Consider the following 12957-nt stretch of genomic DNA (forward strand, 5'->3'; position numbering starts at 1 on the left):
GTCCTGCCTAGTTACTGGGTGTAGCAAAGCAAAAAATGACTGCTTATAATGAGGTTACAGTGATGAGAAGAGCATATGAAATAGTAAACTGACAAGAGTAATGTACTCTAATCTGTTCTTAATACAAGCAAACACTCACTGTTCCACTATAGCACATGTGGCTGGATGCTAGCCTAACAATTAATAGAACATATCACTGATCGTTCAAATCCTACAGCTTTTACATTTTTTTGGATCAATATGATGTTTTAATACTTGGGCACAGGCCAGTGTGTGCCACATGCAAACAGTAGAACACCGCTATTATTGTTATTGTACGCTGCACTGCTATATGATTTGGATGAGTCACTTCAGCCATTCATCATGTTTTCCACGGGTGAATACGTGGACATGTTCCTTATCTATGGAGAAGCAAGGAAATATGCATACCAGGCACTACATCTGTACCAGAATAGGTATCCGACATCCAACTGCAAAGACTTTCAGCAGCAATGAAAGACGTGTATGGACAACAGGCGTGATTCATATAAACCTTTTTTCTTGGAAATCAAATTTCAGGTACACCCAGTATGCTCCATTGTTCAGTATGACTAACCATTTAGGCAACGTGTTCAATTTTAAGGGTCACAAGCATACGTTTTCCTCTGACTTGCTTCGCATTTTCTTTCGCTACATATCCTGCTTAAAAGATAGCATGATAGTAAATAGCTGGTGTGTTAACCAAAGGTATCAGCTATAAGCTTGTCAAATTTGAGCTCCATCAGTCAAGTAGTATTGTGATTTCCTTTGTTTTATAATAAGGATCAGTTCTTTTTGTTTTTTCATCCAATGAAGCACATTTTAAATTTGCATTATCCATGGTATGCATAAGAGATGGCGATACAGATACACTTCGATATATTTTTCATTGCTTGGGTCCAAGGTCCAGCTTTCACATCCATATAGGAAAATAGAGAATATGTAGCAATGGATCATGCAAATTTGGAGCTGTAGAAAAAGATCTGACTTTTCAAAGAATTTCTTTATGATAAAGAATTGTTTCCTGGCCTGCTCAGTTCTAGATTTTATCTCTCATTTGCAGTCACATTGGACATTTACTATGATTCCCAAGTATTTGCAGGATGACACTTCGTCAACTACATTACCCTTTATTACATGATTTGCTCATATTGTTTTTTATGAGAAGGAACCCCATCATTTTTGTTTTGGAAGTTGTTAACACATAACTCAAAACTCTTCACTGTGCCAAACTAATTTATCATGCATTGAAGGGTTGGTAACTCATCTTCTTTGACAACAGTGTCATCCACATACCTACCTGATGTTGTTAATGGGTATTACACCTTTATTTGATCCCTCCACATTCTGTCAGTGTTTCCTTAAAGATCATCTCAGAATAAATGTTAAACAACCTTTTCTGATTGAAGCTGTTTTGGAAGTCCCTTGTTTAGTAATGACATTTACAACCTAATTTCAGTACAGGTTACTAATTATCAATAGGTAGTCAATACCAGTTAATCTCAGAATCTCTATCAGCTTTTCATGTCTGACACAATCAAAAGCTTTTGTGTAATCTATGAAACAAGCATAGACATCAACACTCATATCCCTGCATCAGTACATTTTAAGAGGGGGAGTGCATCACATGTACCAATACCATTTTGGAAACCAAACTGATTTTGTTCCAAGTGAGATTCACATTTCTTACATTTGGGTGTGAATGATTTGCAGGAATTACATGATAATCATTGCACTGAGAAGCATTGCGCTTCTTCGAGAGTGGTATGAATATATGCTTGTTATTTCAAGGCTAGTCTCATTTATTCTCTCATTAGGTAAAGAAGGACCATTTCTTTCATCTTTGAAAAGAGTTTCAATGTATTCCTCCCATTGTTTGAGTTTCCCTTACACACACAAGATGATTTCATTGTTGGCATTTCTGAGAATTTGACCATATGGGTTTTGCTGTAAACCAATAAGTTCTTTCACTTTCTTGTGCAAGTTAAAATAATCATGTTTCTCTTGAAGGGCCTCAATCTCTTTGCATTTGTCAGATATCCACAGTTCTCGGGCTTCTCTGCACTTTCTGTGTACTCTTTTATATTGATCCTAGACCACGGCAAATTTTGGGATGTATCCTGAGTATGGAATTTCCTCAGTATTTTCTGCCTTCGTTCCAGGAAAAATTAAATTACAAGTTACATTTTCCTCCATCAGTACTAGACAAAATACGTTCAGTTACGCTCATTTCTACAGGCGTCATAATAATACAATTTTGGCATATTTAATACACAGAAGTATATGGATCTAATGATCAAGATTTCTTCTTAATGAAAAACAGTAAATAACAGATGTTCAAAAGGATCATCATCATCATCATCATCATCATCATCATCATCATCATCATCATCATCATCGCTCTCACTGTCTCCACAGAATTACACTTGTGCTAGCATTGAATCAATGTATGATATGTACTCTGTACAGGATATTCCAGAATCTGAAAACACAGCCTACTTGGTTCGGAACCTGATGGCCAACAGAAACTTCTCCATCTCTGTGACTATGAGGAATAGTGTTGGAGAAGGTCCAGCTGCCACAGCCATTGTAATGACACCATCAGAACCTGCAGGTATTATCATAGTACTGTCTTTCAAGGTTATAGTTCTTTTTAATATATATAAGTCTAGGAAACAGATGGACAACAGTGGCTTACCATGTAAGGCTGCTTTGATAGAGTAGGCTACACATAAAAGAAAAACATGGGTGCAAACGTTTCAGCTGCAGCCTTCATCATTGGAGGATAGAATGGACCCATGTTTTTCTTTTATATGTACTCTATCCACAGTGTCTTACATGGTAAGTTAATGCTCTCCATCTGTTTCCTAAACATATATTTTTTGCTCCTGCTAGCTTTCTTACCTGACATTCATTTTAACTATTTCTAAATTTATTTCTGTTTCATTATCCTTCCAATTAACCTTTTCTTTATAGTATTTCTTCTCAAATTTTACTGAAAAGTAACTCCTTAAGATGTCACCTAGTGCCTTTAAAGAATTAAAGTTCATTAGAGCATTATTACAGGGAAGAAAGACTTTGATGCAAAAAGTGTTAGCAGCTCTAGGTGAGATCACTGATAGGTGTGGCAAATTTGACTGAATAACGATACTATACTATACAGAATGAAAAGAACATCTCATAATCACTGACAGTGATACAATGAATCAGGACAACGAAAATGAGGATGAGAATCAACATTCTAACTCATAATTTTCATCCAGAGTCATCTGGGGAAAGTAACGTAGTGTAGTTATGCGACCATAATTTATCAGCTGATTGCTTGGTTTTAGTTTGAATTTTATGTCTGAATTATGATGCGATTAAAGGTAGTATTGTATTTGCGCAAAAATTTGACACCCAGTTTTTGACAGATCTTGACGTTTCATGACCACTAGATACCAAGAAAATGGATTGTACAACATAACTGTGATTTAGATGTTGTGGTGGCTCCTTTCAAGGCATTTGGACTGCAGACTTTATCTAAAAAGACATTACATTACTTTCCCTATCTGAATTTAAATGAAAATGGTGAGTTAGAGGGTTGGTTCCTGTCCTTGTTTAACTGTCCTGATCCCCTTTATCATCATATGTCATTATTAAATAGTATTTTTCATATACCCTGGATAATCTTAGCTATACAGTAGAGTCTCGTTAATCCGAACTAATTGGGACCGGAGTCTGTTCAGATTACGAAATTTTCGGATTAACCAGAAAATATTTTGTAATAATAATGTTATTGTTTTTACGTCCCGCTAACTACTTTTACGGTTTCCGGAGATGCCTATGTGCCAGGATTTTCTCCCGCAGGAGTTCTTTTACATGCCAGTAAATCTACTTACATGAGGCTGACATATTTGAGCACCTTCAAATACCACCAGACTGAGCCAGGATCGAACCTACCAAGTTGGGGTCAGAAGGCATAGTTTCTACAATACAGTACAGTACATACTGTAATTTGAAATGTGCATTCTTTAGCAGTTACATTGATAAAATACTGTATAAAATTACAGTAGGGTAGTTAAGAACCTGTAGAAGAGAAAACGACATTGAAAATTACATTACAAACAGATCAAGAAATTGTACCTAGGGTGGAGAAAGAATCTGGAGTTGATGAGGAACTGAGTGACAACGAAGAAAACCTCAATGAACAACTAGTGTCACATTCAGTTGCCGCGGCCGCCTTAGAACACGCCGTACTCTACATCGAGCAACACTCCACTGCTATGCCCACTGATGTGATGTTGCTCAACGTACAGTACGGCATGTTCTAAGGCGGCCGCGGCATCTGAATGTGACACTAGTTGTTAATTGTGGTGTTCTTCGTCATCACTCTGTTCCTCATCAACTACAGATTCTTTCTCCACCCTAGGTACAATTTCTTGATCTGTTTGTAATGTACACAGGAAATTGATAACTATGAACAAAAAGTTTACGTGCTGTTGATCATGAGCTAAAACATTGTGTTCAGAACCGAAGAAAAGTTCGCGCTATACATGATATACTTCTAGTAGGAATAATACAAATGTTAAGCAGCTTAGGTTGTAACTGCTCATAGTAGAAGGAGTATAACAAAACCATAAGTCTAGTAGATCATTTAATGCAGTTGTTTATTGAAGAATTGACTATGGCAAAAGAAACTAAAGATAAACAACCAGTGATTGATGTGTAATTATGTTTACATTAAGTTATTCTAGTAAAATATGACTAATAAAATGCAAGTAAATCTTCATTCTATGATAAGTTCTTTTCAATAAGGATAATTTTTTTTTTTTAAATTTAATATTTCAGTTCGGATTAACCGGACTTTAGGACTAACGGGGTTCAGATTAACGGGACTCTAGTGTATTTATCCACTCATATACTTGATAGTTATTTTTCTCTGTAAACATGAAATCTCAGTTTTATAACCTTATTAGTAAAATATGAAACACATATATCAGATGCTTTACCTAATTATCTGCAGCCATGAACTTACTATCCAAGACTACATACACTTCATTCTAGTCCCAAGGTTGTGTTTTAGGAGATAATGTTTTTCCAGTCACTTCAAGTTCTAGATTGATGTAGTTCTAGATCACTTTTCCTTTAAATAGGATTGTTTGACCATTCTCATTCCTGAGTGTTTTCTGCATGACTGTTGATATCTATTTTATTTTAAGTATGTTGCAAGATGTAATACATAGTTTAGAAGTCATTAACCCAAGTATACATTATTCTTCATTCAGTGAAGGATACCCTGCAGCCAATCCTCATTCTGGGAGCTCCTCATGCTGTTATCCGTCAGACAGCAGATATGCTACATGAACCGTCGATCTTATACAGAACTCCACATATAATTGAAGGTAAGTTACTAGATATGAACAGTTTTATTCAGAACACTGAGTACATAGATACAAGGACCCATCAACCAACAGTTAAATTAAATCAGCAAAAGATGGGATCTTATGAGCTAGAGTGATAGCAGAAGAGATGAGTTTGAAGCTGACCACCTTTAGAATGAAGGGCTCAATTTTTCTTTCTTTCTTTCTTAATCTGTTTATTGTCCAGGGTTGGCTTTTCCCTCGGACTTAGCGAGGGATCCCACCTCTACCGCCTCAAGGGCAGTGTCCTGGAGCTTCAGACATCGGATCGGGGGATACAACTGGGGAGAATGATCAGTACCTCGCCCAGGCGGCCTCACCTGCTGTACTGAACAGGGGCCTTGGTGGGGGATGGGAAGATTGGAAGGGATAGACAAGGAAGAGGGAAGGAAGCGGCCGTGGCCTTAAGTTGGGTACCATCCCGGCATTTGCCTGGAGGAGAAGTGGGAAACCATGGAAAACCACTTCCAGGATGGCTGAGGGGGGAATCGAACCCACCTCTACTCAGTTGACCTCCCGAGGCTGAGTGGACCCCGTTCCAGCCCTCGTACCACTTTTCAAATTGTCGTGGCAGAGCCGGGAATCGAACCCAGGCCTCTGGGGGTGGCAGCTAATCACACTAACCACTACACCACAGAGGCGGACAAGGGCTCAATTTTTATGAAACAAATTTAAAGATTTGATTTTGTTGTATGTCATATGAGTAAGATACAGTTTACCTGGTGGCCATGATCCTGTAGTGTACAGTCAACCCCTGATATATCACCACCCAATATACCACCAGCTAGTTACCAACTCATGAGCCGAAACTGGCATACGGGAGCGAAACGCTGGCAACTAAGAATGAGTTAGCTGGAAAATGTATAATTTCTGATTTTTAAATTTCATGTAGCTATTTCTAGCCGAGTGCAGCCCTTGTAAGGCAGACCCTCCGATGAGAGTGGATGGCATCTGCCATGTGTAGGTAGCTGTGTGTTATTGTGGTGGAGGACAGTGTTATGTGTGGTGTGTAAGTTGCAGGGATGTTGGGGACAGCACAAACACCCAGCTCCTGGGCCATTGGAATTAACCAATGAAGGTTAAGATCCCCAACCCAGCTGGGAATCGAACCTGGGACCCTCTGAACCGAAGGACAGTATGCTGACCATTCAGCCAATGAGTCAGATATAATTTCTGATAATGGACATTTATATTGGAATTATTTACTCATTCAGGACAAATATTTTCAAGTTCCCTTTGGGAACGCTCTGATGGCCTAGCGGGCATCAATTTTTGTAAAAGAGACCAAGTCTCTCATAGTGCATTGCACTGCTTGTGACTCGAAATAGGCTATGCAGTGGGCTCCCCTATATGCACTAGCCATGCATTTTGGTAGGTATGCTAGTTACCAAATGATCAATCCAAATTGGCACGCTTGGGCAGAATGCTGGCAGCCAAGAATGAGTTAGCTGGAAAATTTATAATTTCTGATAACAGACCATTTATATAGAATTCATACTAATCCAGAAATTCCCTATATCACTATATAGCATAATTAATTTAAATTAATGTTTTAAAATGCGACCTCAATTTAATGCCACCCTCTTTATTGCACTAAATATATTCTGAACTAATGATGGCATTAAAATGAGGGATAACTGTATATGGTCTGACATTATGGTTAGCCAGTTCGAGTCCCATTGGTCAAAATAAATTTCACCATCAGAATGTTGGCCAGGAGGGTAGGAGAGGTGGAGGTACACAATTTCTAATCTCTAGATTGTATGCCAAAAGCCTGGATTGAATTCCAAACCTCTCTGCAGTGTGCATATGGAGTGAGGGCATATGACACTGTTAATAGTGATAATCCATTAGATGGAAATGTTAAAACTTGAGCACACCCCTTGGTGCTGTTCGACATGAGCAGGCTATGTGCCGGCACCAGGTTTAATCCTCTCAATTCCTACTATAATATATCATGTCATTCATTTCATCTCATTAACTTCTCCATTGAGGTTGAGATCAAGAAGGGCATCCGGTCGTAAAAACTTCCTATGAAGATTCATTTCACTTTATACCCAGTCCCGGAGAGAAACGGGACAAGGTTTAGACATACGCACATACATGCATGCATACAAACACAAGAATAAGGTATACTACAATAGTATATTGTTTTATTTACATCATATCAGTATATTAAAACCTATTGCTTTATTATATATGTTCAAGTTCTATGGTGAAAATAGAATTGTTTATATTATTTTACAATTGGCTTTATGTCGCACCAACACAGATAGGTCTTATGGCGATGATGGGATAGAAAAGGCCTAGGAGTGGGGAGGAAGCAGCCGTGGCCTTAATAAAGATACAGCCCCAGCATTTGCCTGGTGTGAAAATGGAAAACCACAGAAAACCATCTTCAGAGCTGCCAACAATGGGGCTCAAACCCACTATCTCGCGGATGTAAGCTCACAGCTGCATGCCCCTAACCACACAGCCAATTTGCCCGGTTAAACGGAATTGAATCTTGGGGGAACTATAATACATAAATACACTGGCAGAAAATGATATCCCAACACCAAGAAGGAGTTATGCTAGATAAACAAAATTCAGGAGGAGTGTTGCACATCAGAAAGATGACGCCTATTCAAATTTGCATGTTAGTCGACAAAGGGTGGTTGCTAGTAATGCCATTATGACCTTGCAAAGCAAGTTTGCTTTAGATACGCACTATATACTTTGTGAACATTAGTCACTGTCCATTGTTGACATTGTGATGTAGGTGTGAGTCAAACATGCCTTTAAGGAGAATGAAGAAGACAGAATCAACAGCTTACTGAGTTTCAATAAGGGTGTGAAATAGGACTACAAGAAGATTGATTTTCTTTCCACAATAGTGTAGAAATACTTGGCAGGTATGCATCCACCATACATCAGTGTTGGCAATAGTGGTCATGGGAAGACCAGGATCTGGCCACATATGGGCCGCTGTAGAGAGGGAAGACTACCGTACTTGCTGCACGGCTGTGGTGGATCGTACTGCATCTGTAGCAGCCATTAGGGATTCAGCTGGTACCAAATGGATGCAGCAAATTGTAACTAATTACTTGAGGAACAGCGACGAGCTAGATATCCTGTAGTGTTCATGCCTCTAACTCCAAATCACTGCTATCTGTGACTTCAGTCATGTCAAGCTAGAGCTCTTGGGCTGATGACCTTAGATGTTAGGCCCCTTTAAACGACAAATAAAAACAAGCTAGAGCTCATTGGAGGGTGGAGTGGAGATCTGTTGTGTTCTCAGATGAGAGCCCTTTCTGTCTTAGTGCCAGTGATGACCATAGGTTGGTAAGGACGAGGCCAGGTGGGTGCTTGGAACCAAGCAGTGTGCAGCATCGACACACTGGAACTGCACCAGGAATTATAATATGGGGAGTGATTTCCTTTGACAGCAGGAGCACTCACGTCCTTATCCCAAGAAACTTGACAGAGGATTTGTACGTCAGACTGGTAACTGAACTGATAGTGCTACCATTCATTCGCAATATTGAAGGGGGTTCTTTCCAACAGAATAATGCTCATCCAAACACTACTGCTGTCATCTAGTGTGCTCTACAGAGTGTCGACCAGTTGCCTTGATCTGCGAAATCACCAGACCTTTCACTCATTCAGCACGTATGGGACATTATGGGATGATAAATCCAGCGTCACTCTAATATCAGCATTAACCGTTACTGATTTTACTGACCAGGTGCAACAGGCATAGAACTCCATCCCACAAAATGACAAATGGCATCTGTATGACACAATACATGCACGTTTGCATGCTTGCATTCAAAATCATGGTGACTACAGTGGTCATTAATGTACCACCATGTCACATGTCTCCTCGCGCATACTTGAACCTGTTTGTTTGTTTGTTTGTTTGTCCAACCCTCGTCCCGTTTCCCTACGGGGTTGGGTATGAGATGAGATGAATCTGTCATGGCAGGTTTTTATGACCGGATGCCCTTCCTGACGTCAACCTCATCAGAGGAGTTAATGAGATGAAATAAATGACGTGATATATGATAGTAGGGAGAGGGTGAAACCCGGTGCCGGCACATAGCCTATTCCTGTCGAATAACACCAAGGGGTCTCCTCAAGGCTTAACGTCCCCATCCGATGGACGAATCACCATCAACAGCGTCATATGCCCTCACTCCATATGAGCACTGCGGAGAGGTTTGGAATTTAATCCAGGCTTTTGGCATGCAATGTAGTGATTAGAAATTTTATACCACCGCCTCCCCCACCCTGCCAGCCAACATTCTGATGGTGAATTTTTTTTCGACAAACGGGACTCAAACCGGCTAACCTCGATGTCAGACCATTTAAACTTCAGCGCCTTAACGATCATGGCCACAAGGCGGGCTCCTCGTGCATACTTGAACCTGTGACCTGAAAAATTTAAACAAGTAAATATGTTACCTAAACAATTGATAGCCTAAATTACATTCCTCTAAACTAATGTCTTCTTGGTGTTGGAATTTCATTTTCTGCCAGTATATTTGAGCCTTTCATGGAAAATGTTAAAATACATTGTAAATGGTTTATAACATCTCAAGGCTTTTATTTGACCATCAGTCGTATCATTAAAGAATCATAATAATTCTATTGAAAAACGCACACCTCTTCCTCTTCAGACACATGTGTTTATTCTACATTGTATTCTAAATGATTTTCCCCAATAATAAATGAATATTTGGTAATAGGAAATTTCTATCATGGTGCATGTTGTTTTAAAGGGGCAAAACAATGTGGTTTTAAGTACATGTGAAGTTTCAGCCATTTTGTATGACTATTTTTATACACTCTCCAAAAGAATTAGTTGAACATGTTGATGTTATTTTTTATTTTTATTTCATTTTACAATTTGCTTTACATTGCATCAACAAAGATAGGTCTTATGGTGATGAAGTGGAACATGTTTTTTTTTAACGTCTGGAATGTTACACTATTTTGAAACAATAGGTACCAGTGGCCTTATTGCATAAACTGAGACCTTGTGTATTCAGAGCAGTAAACATCTGAGTGCCAAGAGACCCCTCAAAACAAAGTGAATACCAATGTGTTGGTGTGTCATAACAAGGTAAACAGACTGAAGTCATCATTGCAGGGTTAATATACCTTCAAGCATGTACAATGAGACATCTTAATGATGTACAAGTCACAAGAGCAATAACTTTGATCCAAGAAGTGTGTACTTTTCATCATGTTGCCGAGGACTTGATTTCAATATCTCCCTGTCATTTATTGGTTATGAAAATGATACAAGGAGACAGGTCAATTCATCAGGCAGATTGGGCAAGGTCGTCTATGCATCACAACCCAAAATGACGACTAATATCTGGTCATTTATGCATTGCATTGCCATACTGCTAGTGCCAGAGAACTGCAACAAGACCTCAGAAAGACAACAGGAGTCACAGTATCCGATCAGACTGTAAGAAACAGGATGCGCAAAAGGAACTTACAACCCAGTTATTGCTAGGGAGTACATCAACCAGATCTTGTTAGACCATATGATGGTTGCTGCTGTAACGGTTCAAATCCCATTACAAACATTCCTCAGCATATTTTATTATTATTGTTATTATTATTATTTGTATTCAATTCTATCACCTGATTTTGCTATTAATTATTTATTGCTCGCTCCATTTCATCTGTTATGTACCATATGTATGTGTATGTGTGTTAGAATTAAGGGAATTTGTATACTACGAGATTTGCTGCTACGTGTAAGAGGTTAATTTATTATGTGAACAAAAGTTAGGAGTTGCAATAGGTGGTGCAATACAGTTACATTTAGTGTGGAATCATGCTACTACCCATATGTCACTGCGTTCATTTTGAAGCAGGAAGTGCTCTCAGGGAAGTTTTACCCTGCCTGTGGCTATTGTAACACAAGGTGCACTACTTTTAAGCTTGGTTTGAATGAGGTCATGGTCTGATTTACCCATGACGTGTGGGGGTAAACCATGTGACAATGAGAGGCTATAAAACAGCTTGTATCCCATGGTGAGTAGTCAGATGGATGGACAGTCAGATGGATGGTGAGTAGTCAGATGGAAGGAGACTCTCAGTCAGATGGATGGAGAGTCTTGCTCAGATGGATATACAGTCTTAGTTAGTTAGATACAGAGTCTTCATTGATCAGACGTTCTGTATATATTCAGTTGACTCAACTTGTGTCATTTCTATGACAGGTGAAGGTAGAGTCTTTGATATGGAGACTACCAGTGTGGTGAAAAACGTGTGTAATTGATTGAGCAGTGTGCTCTAAAATATAGGCCATGCTATCTTTCGTTGGTGAAGGTGAGTCACCGATAAGAGGATCAGTCTGCAAATCTGATCTGAGAACTACAGCTGACACCAGGTCCAAGAAACACATCACAACAACACTTAAAGTGTCCAAAGTAATGTGAACCAGTGAGGGATGAATTTCCTGTACAAAGATTTCAAATGTCCGGCCAAGTGTTTTTTAAATTTAATGCCTAGAGCTTCATTCTGTTTTAATTTCAGAGTTTATATTGTAATTTGAGTATCACAGCAAATCTCACGATTTCATTTCAAACTTTAAGAATACAATTGGTTTAGTATCAAGTGCAGTTAATTGTTTTATTTCATGGTAAAACAGGTAATCCCAAATTCAAGGTGGGAACCAAATGACAATATCCTTTTCCCAGAACCTATTATAGGTTATTCTATCAAGTAAGCTTATTACCCCTTACTCTAGAGGTATTCAAGAGTCTCGCTCTATAATTGTTACATTTATTTGTAGCTGGTGCCCATCACCAATTAAAGTATTAGAATTTCCATTTATTGTATGTGTAATCAATCAGTTAATTACAAGGTGATTGCCCAACAGCAGGACATATCTTATGTGGTAACCCGAGGGTTATTACAAAGTGGGGCAATTTTATTTTATTCATATTTTATTACATAACATTAATAATCACACTGCATAAGGTGTTGGCCCTGAATTACTTCTCATGCACAATAATACCTGGGCGAATGTAGTGAGCAAAACCAGAGTCGTCTTGAGAAGACTTCACATTCAAATGATGAAATGGCCAGCGGTGAGTCCCAACTTGAATCCCATACAGCACACGTGGGACATGTTTATGGTTGTGTTGTTGCACTACAGACTCTCCAGGAACTCTCACAGGCTCTCACCGATACTGCAGCGTGACTTTCGTAGACTTGTACGGAGTATGCCATGTAGATTTCAGGCTGTGAGAAATGCTCTCAAACTTGGAAGGAAATCAAACTGGTTGAGTGGCCATTCCAACTTTGTTTTTGACACTGTTCAGACATTTAGTTTGTTTTGTAAAAATGAATGAAAATCAATTAATGATGTTTTATTGTATAATTTAACTATAAATTATATAGGTAATATCTGGTAGCAATGTTAGTTGTCAATTATTGTTCTATGCAGTATGGCAAATGTTCAAATATGTGTTCCAATGATTCTTTTGGACAGTGTATTTACAAGCTGCTCTGAGTGTATTATTGCATC

General features: G+C 38.8%; 1 protein-coding gene across 1 annotated transcript in view; it reads left to right on the forward strand.

The window, feature by feature from the left end:
- The window catches only part of sev (sevenless), a 368918-nt gene that overhangs the window by 163355 nt on the left and 192606 nt on the right, over positions 1 to 12957 (forward strand). Inside the window, exons 8-9 of the mRNA XM_068226275.1 lie at positions 2488 to 2632; positions 5286 to 5402. Coding sequence (XP_068082376.1) covers positions 2488 to 2632; positions 5286 to 5402 — 262 coding nt within the window. The remainder of the gene's footprint in view (positions 1 to 2487; positions 2633 to 5285; positions 5403 to 12957) is intronic.

The sequence above is a fragment of the Anabrus simplex genome, chromosome 1, assembly GCF_040414725.1.
Source record: "Anabrus simplex isolate iqAnaSimp1 chromosome 1, ASM4041472v1, whole genome shotgun sequence".
NCBI lineage: Eukaryota > Metazoa > Arthropoda > Insecta > Orthoptera > Tettigoniidae > Anabrus > Anabrus simplex.